Here is a 20146-nt window from a genome sequence, read left to right on the forward strand (position 1 = left end):
TTCCCTATATCTCTGCCTTGCGTGTTGGGGCCAGCTGTGGCTTTGCGTGAACGGCGGCCCATGGCAGTGGTACCCGTGTCCGGGTTGGATGTGTAGTGCTCTAGGAGGCTTCTGCCGAGGTAGGCCTCTAGGCCCTGGATTGGCGTTGCGCGGTAGGCCGCGGATTTGCGCCTCTGCCTGAGCTGCTTGGGTTCCTGAAAAAAAGGCATCAATCAGTGTGGTACGTATTGCTGGTCAGTGCTGGGTGCCTGTCGAGGCACAATGAGGCTTTGCTTGGGGGATTTTTTGCAGATTATCTCCGGGTTCGGGAGAGCAGGTTTAGATGGGGTCTGAACAGAATGGCTGCCAGGCTCCGCCCCAGAATTGCTGACTCTTAACCTATGAATACAAGGGATTACAAATTAAACGAGATGGAATACAAGGAAAAAGCCCATAAAGAAGAACATCTGGCACTAGAAAAGAAAATGGCTGACATGGAGAACAAGTTAATAGATGGAGGACCGGTACAGACGGAACAACTTAAGAATCAGAGGAGTATCAGAACAAATAATTGCAACACGTGGATGTGGAATGGGACACCAGAATTTCTATGATGGAGAGATGCCATAGAGTGAATAAACCTAAATGTGTCTCAGACCACCTTCCAAGAGATGTACTGATATGCTGCGCCTCTTCCAAACTTAAGACACAAATATTGAGAGCTACAAGAGGTAACAAATGTGCAGAAGAATACAAAACCCTGAAAATATTCCAGGACCTGTCATGGCCAACCAGACAAAAGAGGAAAACCTTTTCTGATGGTACATTAATTCTGAGACGTAATAATATTAATTACCGATGGGTGTACCCCACAAAAATTATTACATCACATGAACGAAAAATCACTCCAACAGACTGAGTAGAAGATCTAAAAAGCTGGCTAACTGCAAACAAAATTGAAAGCAGCTCCAATCAACAGTTAATAAACAGCTAGGCCCCAACTAACTAAAGAAAAAACATATAAAAAAGAGAGCAAGGGAAGAAAAATTGGCACTAGCGAAACTTAACTCCTCAAGTATGAGACGAAAGAGAAGAATATAGGAAATCAGAAGAATCACAGAAAAAATATACATATACACAGGAGTGCTTTGTGTTTTTTTTTTTTGGGGGGTTCTCTTTTTTTGGGGGGAGCTTAGAAGCACAGGGGAAGAATGAGGAAAGGTCAGCAAGTAAAAGTAGGAACTTTTAAGTAAAGAAATATAAGTAAAGAATATGGAAAAAGTCTAAATATATTAGGAAATTGATTAAGTACACAGGAAATAAGTCAAGCAATGTACAAAGTGAAGTATAATTATCCTCATATAAAGGTCCACAATGATTAAGAATGAAATGACACAAAATGCACATTTAATATACACTAAGAATAAAGGGAAGATAGAGCAACACAGAAAGGTACACACCTATAGAAAAAAAAAGAAAGGAAAGGAAAATAGAAAATAAACAAAAAGACAAGAAAAGAAGGGGAGTGGTCAAGGATAGGGGTTTAGTGTAACACCCTCGTCCCGTACCTAACCCACAAAAAAGGTCACCTAGACTGCAAAAATAGGGGATGACTCTAGGGAATACAATAAATAGTAGAGAACCAAAGGTGTCACTAGAATAGAAAGTGACCACAAGGTTACATTTCCAATCCACTCCAATAAGATCCTAATGGAGAAAATAATAATAAATAACAAAATAATTTTATTAGCAACTCTAAAAAGTACTAGGACAAACAGTGTAGCCTGATAGGAGGGGGAACAGCCCTGAGTGAGATACTCAATAATAGTCAATAATAAAGCTATACCACACTAGTTCCAAACGTTGGCAGTACGAGAACTAACTGAAGAGGTAGCAATCTCCAAGCAGATATTTACCTATAAAGCTTCCACATTTTCCTCATCGCATTCCATTTGCTTAAGATTTGGCTTTAAATCATGGTTGACATACAAACATACCCCACCACCCTTCTTGTTTTTCCTATCCTTCCTAAATAACATGTACCCATTTAAGTTAACTGCCCAGTCATGTGTCTCATCCCACCATGTTTCAGTTATGCCTATTATATCATATTGTTTAGTGTATACTAATGCCTCTAGTTCCCCCATTTTGTTATTTAGGCTCTTTGCATTAGTAAACATACATTTAATATCATGCGTCACTTGTATATTTTGTGAATTATTAACATTACATAGCTTCTCTGTTCTGAGCTTGCCCCTCCCCCGTCTCCACCCCCCTTATACTGTGCTAAAGCCCATCTCCTTTCTGTCCTATGACCCTCCCCCCTACTACTAGTTTAAAATCTCCTCCAACCTTCTAGCCATCCTATCCCCCAGCACTGCAGACCCTCTCCCGTTTAGGTGCAATCCATCACTACTATAAAGGTTGTACCCAATCGCAAAGTTGGCCCAGTGCTCTAAAAACCCCAAACCCTCCTTCCTGCACCAAGACTTAAGCCACGCATTGACCTCTCTAATCTCCCGCTGCCTTTCCACTGTAGTGCGTGGCACAGGTAATATCTCAGAGAATACCACATTAGAGGTCTTTTCTTAAGTTTGCTACCTAATTCCCTGAAATCATTCTTTAGGACCTTCCATCTTCCTCTTACTTTGTCATTGGTACCAACATGGACCATGACCGCTGGGTCATCCCCAGCCCCTCCCAATAATCCATCCACTCTGTCAGCAACATGCCGGACCCGAGCACCCGGGAGACAGCAAACTGTCCGGTTGAGCCGATCAGAGTGGCAGATTGCCCTATCTGCTCTCCTAATGATAGAGTCCCCTACCACCACAACCTGTCTTGCCTTCCTAACATTTTGATCCCCACCCGTACTAGAGGAGCTGTTAGCTCAGCTGTTAGAAGTAACAGCTTCCTCTAATACAGCTACTCCTGAGCTGATGCTCCCAACATCTTCCCTCAAACGGGCAAATCTGCTAGCTTGCACCAAATCAGGACTAGCTAGCCCTTTCCTCTTCCCTCCCCCCTGCTTCCTCGCCCCACTGTCACCCAGCTACATGCCTGTTCCCCATCTGTCTTATCTCCTCCCTCTCCACTACCTGTCCCTACTAAACTCTGCTCAGTGAGCAGCAGACTCCTCTCAAGATTGTCAATCTCCCTCAAAGTTGCGATTTGCTTCTCGAGATCTCCAATCTGAGCTTTCAGAGAAGCCACTCGCACACAACCGTCACAGAGGTATGGACCCTGGACGGGTACATCCAGGCATCCATACATGCAACAAGATTGAGTTAAACCAGCAATCTTGCTAACACTAATTTCCCCAGGTATAGAACAATCAAACAATTACCTTATTAGCTTAAACCCCTTGTTAGTTGTAACTCCGTGTTTTCTAACTCCTACTTGAAAGAGTCTACTTAATAGAGTCTGCTTTCAAGTAATCTGAGCAAGCTCAGTGAGTTAGGGGTGTGCCTTTATGGGGATACAATTAATGAACACTCCCCCCCAATCAATCAAGCAGCAGCACAAAAGAGGGGGAAAAAACAGAACACAGAAAAAACTTATAATGCACTGCTCCAAATTATTTTGCACAGTAAGTTTCAAAACACTTTATAGGTTGTAAAGAACTGAAAATTTTAATTTGTCGTGTTTGCAGCATATTTACTGAAATCAAAAGCTATTTCAATCAAACTTATAACAACATTTTAACTTTTTAAATATTTTAACAGGTCACGTTACATTTTAACATAGGACCCCTTATTTGATAACAGCTTCACAAGTCTTGCATCCATTGAACTTGTGAGTTTTTGGACAGTTTCTGCTTGAATTTGTTTGCAAGATGTCAGAATAGCCTCCCAGAGCTGATGTTTGGATGTAAACTGCCTCCCACCCTCATAGATCTTTTGCTTGAGGATGCTCCAAAGGTTCTCAATAGGATTGAGGTCAGGGGAGGATGGAGGCCACACCATTACTTTCTCTCCTTTTATCCCCATAGCAGCCATTGATGCAGAGGTATTCTTTGCAGCATTAGATGGTGCATTGTCATGCATGAAGATGATTTTATTACGGAAAGCATAGTTCTTCCGTCTGTACTAGGGAAGAAAGTGGTCAGTCAGAAACTCCACATACTTTGCAGAGGTCATCTTTACACCTTCGGGGACCCTAAAGGGGCCGACCAGCTCTCTTCCCATGATTCCGGCCCAAAATATGACTCCACCACCGCCTTGCTGACTTCGCAGCCTTGTTGGAACAGGGTGGCCGTCCACCAACCATCCACTACTCCATCCATCTGGACCATCCAGGGTTGCACAGCACTCATCAGTGAAAAGGACTGTTTGAAAATTAGTCTTCATGTATTTTTCTGCCCAATGCAGCCGTTTCTGCTTGTGAGCATTGGTTGGTGGTTGCCGAATAGAAGGTTTATGCACAGTTGCAAGACTCTGGAGGACTCTACACCTTGATGTCCGTGGGACTCCAGAGGCACCAGCAGCTTCAAATATCTGTTTGCTGCTATGTAATGGTATTTTAGCAGCTGCTCACTTGATCCGATGCATGGATCTGGCTGAAATCTTCCTCAATGTGCCTTTATCTGCACAAACCCGTCTGTGCTCTGAATCAGCCTAATAGTGCGATGATCACGCTTAAGTTTTTGTGAAATATCTAATGTTTTCATACCTCGTTTAAGGCATTGAACTATTTCACTCTTTTCGGCAGCAGAGAGATCCTTTTTCTTCCCCATATTGCATGAAAATGGTGCTCTGCTTAATAATGTGGAACACCCTCCTTTAGTAGTTTTTCCTTAAATTGGGCTCACCTGGCCATCTAATTATCACAGGTGTCCGAGATTGTTTTCAGTGATCAAAAGAGCCCTGAGACACAATGCCATCCATGAGTTAAACTGAAAAACAAAATATTTAATCTTTGTGACACTTAAATAGAATTTGCATAATAATTTGGAACATGGTGTACATGTATGAATGTGCATTGGAATTATAAAAATGTAAAAAAAAATGTGGTGGATACTTTGTACATATACTTATAAGTCATGCTTTCATAGTATCACCCGTTTCCTGAAAAAATGACCTGTCCAAAGGTTCATGTGTTTTTTTTTTGTTGAATATTCCCTTGAGTTTTTAATTTAAACCATATCACCAGGAAGTTGAATTATTTTGAGAGTGTTTATGTCTGTCTGATGTGTAGACCTTTTAACCACAAGTCATGAACATTGAACGAAGGCAGATTATATATAAAGATGGAAACAACCTACTGTCCTCCCAGATACAGTCTTGGCCATACTTCATCTACATGACTCCATCCTGCCTTTCCTGTGTACAAAAGCTTCTCTAGCTCATATACGCATAGCAACGGCTCTCTTGTTCTTTCTAAAGATCGTCTGAGTAATGGATCACGACAAAAAAATCCAGATGTTGCCATGAAGTCCTGGATTTTCTTATGATTTCTGCCATGGGTAGAAAAAAACAAAACATTTTAGTGAAGTTTGTATTTAGTAAGTAGTAGACTCTACTGGTTAACATAAATGCATAGTCACATGGTCCCTATGACATTACACACAGTAAGCGCACAAGTGATTTTAAAGCTTGTAAGATCAAATACAACACAGACGGAAGCAGCTACATTCGATTCACAAAGCTCCCCATTAAGTAAAAGGTCTCTGAAGAACCTGCAAGAGACAACCTAAGGATTGGCTTAGTTTTATTATCATGTCCAGAGCAGGACCTATAGTTGCCTATACATGCACATACACTACTGATTATGGAATTCTCTCCAGTAAAATGTATTTATTTATAAAATATTTTACCAGGAAAAATACATTGAGATTTCTCTTGAATTCATGATGCAGGGCATCACCTTCAAGGTCACTGGAGGCGATATGTACCAGAGCCAGTTTTAAGACTATGCCACGTGAATGCAACTAGTATTGTAAAAAATTATCACAGTTTTTTATAAATTTCTGTGTTACACTACATAGCAGGTTTATTCGCTATGGTCCGGTTTCACACGGGCCTTTTGGAAAAATCCAAACATTGTTGATGGAATTAATCAATAACTTGATTTTGTAAATCAGGTCCCAAACAGGCCTCTATTTGGTCCAGATTTGAGGTGGACTGAAAGCCACCAGAAAAAATAAATGAAATTCAGGGCTTCAACTCCAGTCAAAACAAATCTGAACTATTGACAGTGCTAACAGCCAGTGGGAAAAGAGTTGAAAAACCTTGTCGAGAGGGTTAATTATGTGGCAGCTGGAAGCTGGCTAGTGTTTCAATACCAAATGCCACATTAAACAGTTTAACATATATATATATATATATATATATATATATATATATATATATATATATATATATATCCCAGGGGGATCAATAAGACCCTTGTATTACTGCAATGAAGGCTATAAATTCCTTTTGATTTGTGGTGGCATATCTACTAAACATTAAAAACTGGTCATTGGATGGCCATTGCTGCCTAGTCCCTATATAAGGTTTGGGATACAGCCTGTGAAATAATGGGGGGGGGGGGGGGGGCATAGACCTCCTCCCCCATGTCCTCACCTGATGCCCATATTCATTGGGAAGGACCTAGTGGGAACCATAATATTAATAATATGAAAGTGGGACCTATTGTCCCCTCCCTCGACCTCCTCCCATGTACAGCAGGTGGGGGTCCTATTGTTCCTTCCAATGGACGGGCTGGAGGGAGCCCTTATGTCAGCAATGAAGGAGAGGGGGACCTATAGTACCCCTGGTCCTCCCCAATGGGCTGTAATAGCTGTCATAGTGCTCAGTCTGCAGCAAGCCCTCACAGGGCAAAAATAATTCCATTTGTTGCATAGCATTTTAAAAAATGTTTTCATATTTTTCTAAAATATATTAGTTGTGTCGGGAAATATATTAGTTGTGTGGGGAACTGTGACACTAGGTCTTCCTCCTGAATTTTATTATTGGGGTCCACCCACTGCTATTGCACTTAAATGGTTACTCCAACCTCCATGACCACTTCTTATTTTAGAAGTGTTCATGGTAGTAGAAATCTGTTTCAGCTTGAACTGGAAGTGTGTCTCCATTTGAGCCCTCTGTGCCTTTCCTGCCTCCCATTTATAGTCCTCTGTTTTGTTTTTTTGTAATGCCCTCTCTCAGTGGTGTAGCTAGAGCTTTTTCCACCTGGGGCTGTTCCTGAGTTTGCTGCCTCTCTCAGCCCGGCCTTATCACTAAGGCACCGCCGCTCTGTGACGAATACAGGAAGCAGGGATATGACGTGACTCATATCTCCGCCCCCTCCACACAGCCTGTAGCATGCTTCAGAGTCGGTTGGGCGTACCGAGGTGCTGGTCGAATTGTACAGCATAGTGCTCCTCTCTTGCTGGTCAATTCATGTAGCATGGCTGAGCTCCACCAGCACCTCTGCCCGGTCCACCAGCTCTGGAGCATGCCAGGCCCACTAAAGTGCTGCACCCAAAAAAGTGTCATCCGGGGTGGACCGCTCACTTTGCCCCCCCAGCTACACCACTACCCTCCGTCACTCACTCACTCACTAATTCTTCTAGTCCCCCCACTCCCTCTCCTCCCTGGCTCAGAGCATGTACATGCTACCTAAGCTAGAGAAAATGGTCCAATTAAATACTACACTGTGAGAAGCATTTTATTGGACAATAGAGAGGGAAGAAGTGATGCAGTGTGACATTGGATGGGCTTTAGAAACGCTCTGGCGCTGGATTCAAGGTACGTTTTTACTTAATTTACAGGATTTGGGATTACAAAAGATAGGTGGACATAGTAGTGCCCACTAGGGCAGTATAAATAAAAAAATAGTAGTAAAAGGGTTCTAGGGGGGGGGGGGGGCATAGACCTCCTCCCCCATGTCCTCACCTGATGCCCATATTCATTGGGAAGGACCTAGTGGGAACCATAATATTAATAATATGAAAGTGGGACCTATTGTCCCCTCCCTCGACCTCCTCCCATGTACAGCAGGTGGGGGTCCTATTGTTCCTTACAATGGACGGGCTGGAGGGAGCCCTTATGTCAGCAATGAAGGAGAGGGGGACCTATAGTACCCCTGGTCCTCCCCAATGGGCTGTAATTGTGGGCCTAATTAATTAGAAAATAGTGGGGTGAACATACCATTGCCCACCCGCTAATTAATAGAATGCTTTCCATCCCCTAACCACCCCTTACAATAAATTCAACTCTCTACCTATCCCCCTCACCTTAATATATATATATAAAAAAGTTGCAGCAATGTCTGCTCAGTACCTATTTTTAAACATTTACAAGACATGCTCCCATCTGTTAGATGGCAGGTTAGGGCATATGGAGGCAAAATGCCTCCATTTAACCCCCCAAAAATTCTTATTTATTTTAACTTTTAAACTGTGATGACTGGCTAGTACGCAGAATGGACATGCTATTGACCACACTCCCAAATAGTGGCATGTCCCTCTCACTTCTCTCAAGTTTTCAACCAACAATTATTACACTCTTACTAATTTTTACACATAATTTAATAGCTGTCATAGTGCTCAGTCTGCAGCAAGCCCTCACAGGGCAAAAATAATTCAATTTGTTGCATAGCATTTTAAAAAATGTTTTCATATTTTTCTAAAATATATTAGTTGTGTCGGGAATTATGGATTTTTTTGTGAAGGGGGCTGACGAAAAGAAGGTAGAAGAAAGAAAACTACGTATGGTAAGTATATATTTTTAGATTTTTACAGGTATTTTAGTTTAGTGGCCCCCTGTTCACTCTTATTTGGGAGATCGGGTAGGTATGGTTCTTTACTTTTTGTTTAATTATTTAGTGCCCCCATCCACCGCCCACACCAGCCTGGGGAGCCCATGGGTGGGGAACTGTGACACTAGGTCTTCCTCCTGAATTTTATTATTGGGGTCCACCCACTGCTATTGCACTTAAATGGTTACTCCAACCTCCATGACCACTTCTGATTTTAGAAGTGGTCATGGTAGTAGAAATCTGTTTCAGCTTGAACTGGAAGTGTGTCTCCATTTGAGCCCTCTGTGCCTTTCCTGCCTCCCATTTATAGTCCTCTGTTTTGTTTTTTTGTAATGCCCTCTCTCAGTGGTGTAGCTAGAGCTTTTTCCACCTGGGGCTGTTCCTGAGTTTGCTGCCTCTCTCAGCCCGGCCTTATCACTAAGGCACCGCCGCTCTGTGACGAATACAGGAAGCAGGGATATGACGTGACTCATATCTCCGCCCCCTCCACACAGCCTGTAGCATGCTTCAGAGTCGGTTGGGCGTACCGAGGTGCTGGTCGAATTGTACAGCATAGTGCTCCTCTCTTGCTGGTCAATTCATGTAGCATGGCTGAGCTCCACCAGCACCTCTGCCCGGTCCACCAGCTCTGGAGCATGCCAGGCCCACTAAAGTGCTGCACCCAAAAAAGTGTCATCCGGGGTGGACCGCTCACTTTGCCCCCCCAGCTACACCACTACCCTCCGTCACTCACTCACTAATTCTTCTAGTCCCCCCACTCCATCTCCTCCCTGGCTCAGAGCATGTACATGCTACCTAAGCTAGAGAAAATGGTCCAATTAAATACTACACTGTGAGAAGCATTTTATTGGACAATAGAGAGGGAAGAAGTGATGCAGTGTGACATTGGATGGGCTTTAGAAACGCTCTGGCGCTGGATTCAAGGTACGTTTTTACTTCAGTTACAGGATTTGGGATTACAAAAGATAGGTGGACATAGTAGTGCCCACTAGGGCAGTATAAATAAAAAAAATAGTAGTAAAAGGGTTCTAGTAACCTTTCATAATAATAATAATAATAAGAAGAAGAAGAAGAAGAAAAACAAAAAACAATTCCCTTTTTATCTTTTTAATATTGTTTACCAGCCCAACAGCATTATGTGCTGTTCATGCAAACTTCAGCTAAAAGAAAGCAAAATCAGCCGAAGTGACTACACAAGTCTGTAATTCAAATCTTGCTTTTTAATCATATTTTTATTGCATTAACACTTATTTAAAGTATAAGTAAAGTTGGAAATTGCAAATTGGTGCTTTAAATGAGTAAGCTGCACAACTAATCTGTTGTGAGGATTTGTTCATTTGCACATAAACCACTTTTTCTGTAAATTCCCCCAGGTTTCTCATTGTCCACAGCATGACGTAGTGTTCTAATACTTTCCAATGTTCTTTCCCTTGCTGCATATCTATTTAATTTGTGTTATGAGTCACCCACTTGAAAACATATATGCTAGGAACAGTAATATGAGTTGTAATATTAGTAAGATCTTGCGGCAAGTGGATGTCAGGACCAGAGAACTGTTCCAGCACGTCATTTTCAACACAGTGTCCTTTCATTAAAGGGACACTAGAGTCACCAGAACAACTACAGCTTAACATAGTTGTTCTGGTGTGTATTTTAATGTAAACAGTGTTTACCTTACTGCCTAAGGACACCTCTAGTGGCAGTCACTCAGATGCCTACTGGATGTGCTTCCTGGGTCAGTGCTGCACAGTGCGCACCACAGTACAAAGAGAGGTAGGGACCAGGAGGGGAGGGAGAGAGGGGCACTAAGGGATGGTTGGGGGAGTGTTAAGAAAGAACACTATGGGGGGAGGAGAGGTGTCGTAAGGAGAACACTATGGGATGGGGGTTGGTAAGGAGAACACTATGGGGCAGGGGTGGATGAACAATATGGGACGGGGAGGGGATTTGGTAAGAAAGAACACTATGGGAGCGGGGTGGTAAGGAGAACACTATGGGACAGGGGAGGGAGGAAAGAACACTATGGGACAGGGAAGGGGGTGTGGTAAGGAACACTATGGGACAGGGGAGGGAGGTTGTAAGGAACATTTTGGTATGGGGAGGGAGGTGGTAAGGAACACAATGAGATAGGGGTGGAAGAACACTATGGGGGACGGTAAGTAACACAATAAGATGGGTGGGTGGAAGAACACTATTGGGCAGGGGAAGGGGGGAGACTATGGGACGGGGGAGGGGGTGGTAAGGAGAACACTATGGGATGGGGCAGAGGGTGGAAGAACACTATGGGACAGAGGGAGGGGGGAAAGAACACTATGGGACAGGGGAGGGGTTTTGGTAAGGAACACTATGGGACAGAGGAGGGGGTGGTAAGGAACACTATAGGACAGGGGAGGGTGTGTGTGGTAAAGAACACTATGGGACGGGGAAGGGGTGGTGGTAAGGGACACTTTGGTATGGGGTAGGGTGTGGTAAGGAACACAATGAGAGGGGGTGGTAAGGAACACTATGGGGCAGAGAGGGGGAAACAATGGGGCAGGGGAGGGGGGAAAGAACACTATGTGACAGGGAAGGGGGGTAAAGAACACTATGGGACAGGGGTAAGGTGAACACTATGGGACAGGGGATGGGTTGTGGTAAGGAACACTATGGGACAGAGGAGGGGGTGGTAAGGAACACTATAGGACAGGGGAGGGTGTGTGGTAAAGAACACTATGGGACAGTGGAAGGGGTGGTGGTAAGGGACACTTTGGTATGGGGTAGGGGGTGGTAAGGGACACAATGAGAGGGGGATGGTAAGGAACACTATGGGGCAGAGAGGGGGGAAACTATGGGACAGGGGAGGGGGAAAAGAACACTATGGGAAAGGGGAGGGGGAAAAGAACACTATGGGACAGGGGAGGGGGTGGTAAGGAACACTATGGGACAGGGGAGGGGGGTGGTAAGGAACACAATGGGACAGGGGAGGTGTGGAAAGGAACACTATGAGATGGGGAAGGGAGAGGAAAGAACACTATGGGACAGGGGAGGGGGAAATAACACTATGGGACAGGGGAGGGGGGAAGAACACTATGGGAGGGAGAACACCATGGGACAGGGGAGGGGGGGGGGAATGGGAAAGAACACTCTGGGACAGGGTATGGGGGAGTACACTAAAAAAGAGGAGGGGGCACTAATGTACAGGGGAGGGAAGGGAAAAGAAACACTGGGGTAGGGGGGATCACTAAAAGAGAATGGAGAGGAACATTTAGGGGGATGGGGGCACTAAGAGACAGGTAAGGGGGGGGGGGACACTAATGGACCTGGAGGGGAGGAGAGAGGAACACTAAAGGACATGGAGGGGAGAGTGGCACATAGGGGGGCCTGAGTGGGGAGAAAGATACACAGAGAGACATGAGGAGGGAGAAAGACACACAGAGGGACTGAGGATTAAAGCGACACACAGAAGGGCCTGGGGTGGAAATACAAAGGGGATGGGGGTGAAAGAGACACAGAGGGGCTAGAGAACAGGAAATAGAGACACACAGGGGCTGGGGGGAGATGGACTGGCTGGTGGTAAAAGAGAAACACACAAATGAGCTGGTAAAAGTAAAAGACACAAAGGGGCTGGGAGAGAAGGATACACACAAGGGGGGGAGGGGTTTGTAAGAGATACACAAGGAAGGTGTAAAACACACAACAATGGGAAAAAATAATGGATAAGATACACTAAAGGGGGTAAGATATTTTAAAAATGGCATAAGAAACAAAATGCGGATTAAGAGGTACACAGGTGAAGATGCTTTTGGGTGGGGGGTGGATCTTGGGTGAGTTTCCACACTTTTTTCCCCAGGACTTGACCCCTGTTTAAAACACAAGGGGAGAAAAAAATCAAATAACAAAACTAAATAAAACAGCATGTTTTTTTTCTTGTCTAGTTAGATAGTAAACAAATTATATAAATGTTGTATCTACTTTGAAGAACCCTTTTAATTAAGTTTACAATGTTAGTTGTGAAAATTCTTAAAGCCTGAAGACTCAAGGGAAGTTTTCTAAAGTCAGTCACATAATTATGATGTGTATACTCATTTCATGTGACAGATTTTCCCTTGATCAATAATAATAGTTAGCAAACTGCTCATCTGCTTCATATAGCCAAGATAATCTTCCAGATATCAAGTATCTACCTTTAGAACCAAGCCAAATGACACACAGCATTGGCAGAGGGCCACTGATCAAGGTCAATTATAGAAACATGCAGCTAGTGCAGTAACATTCAACAGATCTACTATTTGTAGACTCAACTGTAATAGACAATTTATAAATTTTATTTTCTGACTTCTGTTCCATTTCATGTCATCAATTATAACGGGTTCTGTTGATCACAATCCTATTATGGTAGGCATGTAACTATGTTGTGCTAAATCCGATTTCTTTCACACTGCTGTTTATCAATAGCAGTATGCTAGCTAATAGCTGTATAAAATAAAGTGAATATATCATAGTAACCAATATGTTAAATTCTACTGTAGTAACAAAAGTTTCAAAACATTTAGCGCTCAGCAGGCTTTTTGTGTTAATGGCAACAAAATAATAGCAAATAACTGGTATGTCTAAGGAAAGCGAAAGTATGCTTGTGGCAATAGCGGTTTTATCAAAGGGATTTTACCTATAGAAGGCAAATAAAAGTCATTCTTGTCTATAAAAAAAATCTGAAAAGGCATTCATGGAATTCTTACCTTGAATCCAGCACAGGGAGAAGCTCTCCTTTTCATGTCCAGTTTGGTGTCATTTCTTCCCTCTCAGTGGTCCAATGAAATGCATCTCAAAGAGAACATTTAATTGAACCATTCTCATCAGCTCAGAGCAAATAGTAAGGTTTTGCTGAATCAACAAAATGTTTGATGGTTCCATTAAAGTGTCAACTATCCTTCCATAGGATTGTGATCGCTTAAACACGAGTACTTAACGTAATGCATCTGTGACTTTTTCACTTAATTCATAATGTCAAAAGTTGTTCAAATGTAACAGCAGTGGAATTGCTTTGACATTGTTAACAGCTCATCGCCAGTCATTGATGTGTCAATAAACCTAACACAATACATTGTAATTTACCCCATAATTAGGAGACCAATTCTTGAAAGATCTTGGGTCTCTGTTTAAATTAAAGGACTTAACAGTCTGGAAATTTTCCTATAAACCATTTGGCAATCAGTTTATAGATGAATTTCTGGTAATTAGGTATCCATATTTAATTGTACATTTAAGACAAAAGGTAAAGGGTTTCAATATATATTTTTTATTTTTCACCTTCACCACTTAGCAGCAAAATTAGGAGCCAAAACAAGAAATATAGGCAACATTCATATTAAAATGCAGCAACTTTGGCAGAAAATCATGTAACTTTTCTTGGCACCATTATGAAGAAGTGACATTGTAACCTTACTAGGCGGTGATCCAAATTATTACCATTGCTCACTGTACTCATCTAACACTGAATTAATGTTTTTTTAACTGACACTAAAAGGCTTTTCACAAGGTAAACTGGACATTTTTTGAAATCCACAGCAATAAATGTAAAAAAAAAAAACTGTGCCAGAATTAAGATAAATTACTCTTTCCAAACCCATTCACTTAGCTTGTACTAAATGCAAGGGCTGTCCTTTCCTCCAAGTCCAATTTATCATGATTATTTAATTTTATATGTAGGGGGCATACAGTGTTTTTATGTGAAGGTGGGTGCAGTGTTTTTGGAAAGGGGTGCAGGTTTTTATGTGAAGAGGGGTGCATTAATGTTAAGGAAGATGGAGTGCAAGGGTTTTGTATAAGGGGGCAGGACAGGATTTTTCAAGAATCGGGAAAGGCAAAGTTCATTTATTTTTCATAGTTTTAGTGTTTTCGAGTTGATATACAATTTACAAATTTGTGCAATAAATATTCTTGAAAACATTTAAAAAAAAATGTGTGGGTGTTTTTTTACATTTTAAAGAGGGGAGGGAAGGGGGTGTGCCAAACACAGGATCCGCCCCGGGTGCCAAATGCTCTAGATACGCCCCTGGAAGCTAGTATCTTTCTTTCCAGGAGAAAGTCACATTAGATTAGTATGATCTTAAAAGGAATTTTGTCTGCCTCAAAAAAATAAAATAATGAATTTACACTGCAAGTCTAGTCAGAGCGCTCTAGTTGATTGGCTTTACAACTATCTGACTAACATTTCCTTTATAAAAGTTTTTCAGCGGGGATATTGCACCCTCAACCAGTGCCCAAGAAATTTGCATGTCTGCCAATTAACTTAATAATGGCACACATCCGCAGAACATAATGGAGCGGGGAGGGCACACTGGCATATTCCCTCCAGTGATATTATAGTATTTGCCACTTACTAAACATGGGTGGCAGCATGGGCAGACAATGGTATGTATTTAAATTAAGACCCTACCAACAGGCTATGGGTGGGAGCCTAGACCTGTGCTTGTTCCTTGTTTGTTGTTTCTTTTTATCTTAAGCACTGCTGGGATTTTAATGGTGAGCATCCATTTTTATACATGTTGCCATCTGCAGCATGTCGGGTGTCAACCTAAGGTATTTACTAAATCTTCCTATTGCTAGATGGGGATACACTGCAGCCAAACTAGGGGGGGTTGGGGTAGCATGTACCCTGGGCAGCAGATGAAGAGGGGCACAGCACCGGTGCTGCCATGTCCACTGAAGCAGCAGCGTCAGGGGCTTGATCTACTGGCTTCCTGGAATGGCTACATGTTGAAGGGTGAGCAGTAAACAGTCTCTGCTTCTCCAACCATGTGAATACGCTCCTCTGACACAATCTGTAATTTGTGCCCAAAGAGATAGGACCCCGGAGGAAAATTTGGATGCTGTGTGTATGTGAGTGAGTGACTGTAAATTTGTGTGTCTCTGTGTGTGAGTGACTGTAATTATTTGTGTGCCTGTGTATGTAGCTGTGTTTGTAAGTGTATGTGTGCCTGTGACTATTTGTGTATGGCTGTGACTGTAACTAAGTGTGTGTCTGTAGACACATAAGAAAGTGAAAGGGTTCAAGATACACACAAGGTTGAAAGAGGTATTAAGATAAACACACAAGAATGGACAGTTGATACACACATATGTGCAGAAGCGACACACAAATGTTTACATTTGGGAAGGGGGTTGCCAACAAGTCACCTAGCTATGCCTCCGAGGATGCATAGTGATTGGCATTTGGCAAGTGAGCACTGACTAGTTGCCAGATAACTTAATGGGACACTGTAGGCACAATAACTACTCTATATCATTGGAGTGGTTATAGTTTATGGGGTGTGATGGTGCCGTCCTTGCATTCTGCATTAAGCTACTTTTAATATTTAAATGGGTACTATAGTGCTAGGAATACAAAGCATGATGACTGTAGTGGTAGACAGCCACTACAGGCAGTGTTAACCCTGCAAGGTAATTATTGAAGTTTTTCAGTAATTACAATTACAGGGTTAACGGGACAGGGACAGTGTACCCAGACCACTTCAATGAGATGAAGTGGTCTGGGTGCTTTAGTGTTCATTTTAATGCTAAACAAGAGTCTTCAGCTTCTCATACCCCCTCTACTGCTTTTGGTAATGAAGAAATATGAGCATGAGCAGCAATGGGTAGCTGTGATTGGCTAGAGGTGTCAGTTGACCACTTTCAGTTTATTACAGCGACTATTCCAGGTATGAATTGATATGGCTAGAAGGAAGTGTGTAACCTGTGTCTTATCCATACTTCCAGTAGGGACTGTACTGGTTTATTGGTGGCCAGGGACCATTATTTAATGTTAAAGTGCCTGACAATTCTATAACACCGAATAGAGTGGCAGTGCCAGTGGACCCCATGCAGTAAAACCAATTTAATGAGATGAAATGGTTATAGTGCCTACAGTGTCCCTTTAACCGTTACAACGCTGGCATTACTAGCAGGAAAGTAGCATTGAAACGTAAAGCACGGGATTTCATGCAGCAGGCTCTAGATTTGAGTTACCTAGCAGCATTCAGAGCCATTTCTGGCTCATTAAGCACAAGCATTGCAACCATTTGGATATTGTTAAATGCTATTAACAATGTCCGGATTTTAAAGCCCCAATGGTCCCATACCCAAGGCTCTGTATCAAACTTTAGTAAATAATCCAGATACTCAAGTTTCAGTTCAATAAACCTACTTAAATTAAGGATCCGTGTCCTTGAATTCGACTTATGCATTACTTAAAATTTTCAGCAAACTGTCTCTGTGAGGCCCTTTTTCTCCAAAGTTACCTCTTTATTTCCACTCTTATTTTTTCTTCTGTGCTTCTTATCCCCTCCCTGTGTCTCATAATCTCTGTCGTATATATTGTGACTCATTGTGTGTCTTCACCGACAATGCTTCATACCGCTAATATCTAGAGCAACATGCAGTACTTACTACGGGCATCAATAATACTTTCTGAGTCTTTAATGTATCTGTCCTGAAGTGCTGACCTCCCCCAAAACACACACAGAAGTTGATGAAGTCATAACTTAGCAAGGACTATTGTGAAGGTGTCTAGTTTTACTCAAGACCTGATATTAAAGGACCACTATAGGCACCCAGACCACTTCAGCTTAATGAAGTGGTCTGGGTGCTAGGTCCATCTAGGTTCAACTCTTTTTGCAGTAAACATAGCTGTTTCAGAGAAACTGCTATGTTTACCTATGGGTTAATCCAGCCTCTAGTTGCTGTCTCATTGACAGCCGCTAGAGGCGCTTCCGCGCTTCTCACTGTGATTTTCACAGTGAGAAGACGCCAGCGTCCATAGGAAAGCATTGAGAATGCTTTCCTATGGACTGGCTGAATGCGCGTGCAACTCTTGCCGCGCATGCACATTCAGCCAGGGACGTCAGAAGAGGGAGGAGAGTCCCAGCGCCGAGGGAGCCTGGCGCTGGAAAATAGGTAAGCTATTAACCCCTTCCTTCCCCTCCCCCCCCCCCCCCCAGCGCCACGGAAGTTTGTTTTCCTGGCACTATAGTGGTCCTTTAATACTACTGTAGACTGCAACTCCTATTATTCTAATTTTTCCATGAAAAGTCTGTCTGTTAATGCACAGTTGGAATGCTAAGTTCTATACTATATGTATTGTGCCAGACCTGATAAATTGGCAATATCAGAAAATAAACATGGTACTAAACGTGATAGTATTTTCAAATTTCAAAATCACAGAGAAAATGCTTAGCATAATTAAAAAGCTTACAGACTAAACACTTACCTTAAAAAGATTGTAAAGAATTAAAGATTCAGAGTGCTAAGGTTAACCTGTATTGCCGTGTTTGTCTCAGTGAATATAATCTATCTTCTGCCACCCAATGTTGCTGCAGTTAGAAGCTGATCTGTAAACATCTATTTTAAGCCGTGACAAGTTCGTAAGCTCATTGAGCTTGGAATGGGGAGAATGGGGAGAGAAGCTGAGAGCTACATAGTAAAAATCCAGTGATATAAAAAACATATTATAACAGCATTTTTTCCCCTTTTCATTTCCAACTCAGTTTGTGCCACTAATGCATTGTTACTGATTTACAAATGATTTTCTTTTATTTTGTTTCTGATATATTTCAGCAGCATTTTGCATTGGTCCAGAAGAAAATGGTAATGACAAAATAAATATCTGCATTCAAGTATTACAGTGACAACTATTTGTAAAGATTATTTGGTTTACTGTCCAACATTTTAAGCACCGTGTCACAATTATCTTTGAAAGAAAATTCTGCGCCTTTTGAAATGATAATTATCACGTCTTGTATTTTCTTGTTTTTCATCTTTTACAATATTCTTTTGGGGGGTTAAGAGAAAATAGAAACTTCCATGCTTCTTTGTAAAATATACACAGAACCCAAATGTAGTTTGTGTAAAGACAACCTAAAATTAATGTAACATTGCTGCATTACTGCAAAACAACAAGAACAACAATGCACAATGCACAATTATCATGAGTTTCAGAATTTAAAGCTATATTTGTGGTAGAAAAAAAAAATCTGCCACTACACTTCCTAAGGGCACACAAAATTCAAGAACCATTGGATGAGTTGAAATTACGAAGGGTAAAAACAGCAAACAAATATTTACACTAATCAGCCACAACATTAAAATAACTGACAGGTGAAGTGAATAACCTTGATTATATTGTAACATTGGCATCAGTCAAGGGGTGGGCTATATTAGAGAGCACGTGAAAAGTCAGTTCTTGACTTTCATGTGTTGGCAGCAGAAAAAATGGGCAAGCGAAAATATTTGAGTGACTTTGACAAAGGCCAAATAGTGATGGCTATACGACTGGGTCAGATCATCTCTAAAACCGCAAGTCTTGCTGGTCGTAATAGAAAGGTGTCAGACAAGACAGTGCATCATAGTTTGCTGACCAGTAAGAGTGCTCATGATGACCCATGTCCACCACTTAAAGCACCTTCAATTGGGATATGAGCATCAGAACTGGTCCATGGAGTAATGAAAGAAGGTTGCCTGGTCTCATGAATCCCATTTTGTTTTAGATCAGTTGGATGGCTAGGTTCGTGTGCATCGTTTACCTGGGTAGGAGATGGCAGCAGGAAACACTATGGGACAAGGTAGAGGCAATGTATGTTCTAATCGGAAAGCATGGGTCCTGGTATTCATTTAGATGCTACTTTGACAATTACCACCTACCTAGAGATCAGGGCCGGACTGGTCCACCGGGACACCGGGAAATTTCCTGGTGGGCCGCGGCACCTGGGGCTGGGCTGAGCATGTATGTGCCACCGGGTGGCCGGTCCGGTGGCACACACTCTGAGGGGGCCGGCCGCGTTCCACGCTGGAGCTGCCGGACCGGGTGGCAGCCTCGCCGGTCCGGTGGCACTCCTGTCAGGCTGTCACTAATGCTGACTCGCTGAGGTCTGAAGGAGGAGCATGTCTCTCTACCATGCTCCCTCGCGGTTCCCACAATTCCCAGCACAGGAACCGCGAGGGAGCATGGTAGAGAGACATGCTCCTCCCTCCTCCTTCAGCCCTCAGCGAGTCAGCATTAGTGACAGCCTGACAGGAGTGCCGCCGGACCGGCGAGGCTGCCACCCGGTCCGGCGGCTTCAGCGTGGAATGCGGCCAGCCCCACTCACTACTCGCAGGTAAATGAGAGGGGAAGACGGGAATAAAGAGTCACAAGGGGAGGGGGGAGACAGAGGGAGGAGAGTGAGACACAGAGGGAGAAAAAGGGGGAACAGAGAGATGGTGGAGGGAGGAAAAAGAGACAGAGGGGGAGAGAGAGAGGAAGGGGGGAGAGAGACAGAAGGGAAGAGAGAGGAAGGGGGAGAGAGAGACAGAGGGAAGAGAGATGTGGGGGAGAGAGAGACACATGGAAGGGGGAGAAAGAGAGAGACACACAAGGGGAGGGAAAGAGAGAGACAGAGGGAGAAAGGAGAGACACACACAAGGGGAGGGG

The 20146-nt window shown here is 42.9% G+C and overlaps 1 protein-coding gene across 1 annotated transcript in view; it reads right to left on the bottom strand.

Annotated features, from left to right (window-relative positions):
• Positions 1–18046, bottom strand: part of DUSP26 (dual specificity phosphatase 26) — a 54998-nt gene extending 36952 nt beyond the window's left edge. Inside the window, exons 1-2 of the mRNA XM_063448677.1 lie at positions 17948–18046; positions 5243–5434 (exon numbers count right to left, since the gene is read on the bottom strand). Of these exons, the coding sequence (XP_063304747.1) occupies positions 5243–5409 (167 nt within the window). The 5' untranslated portion in view covers positions 5410–5434; positions 17948–18046. The remainder of the gene's footprint in view (positions 1–5242; positions 5435–17947) is intronic.
• Between the last annotated feature and the right edge of the window lie 2100 nt (positions 18047–20146).

Source organism: Pelobates fuscus, chromosome 3, assembly GCF_036172605.1.
Source record: "Pelobates fuscus isolate aPelFus1 chromosome 3, aPelFus1.pri, whole genome shotgun sequence".
Lineage (NCBI taxonomy): Eukaryota > Metazoa > Chordata > Amphibia > Anura > Pelobatidae > Pelobates > Pelobates fuscus.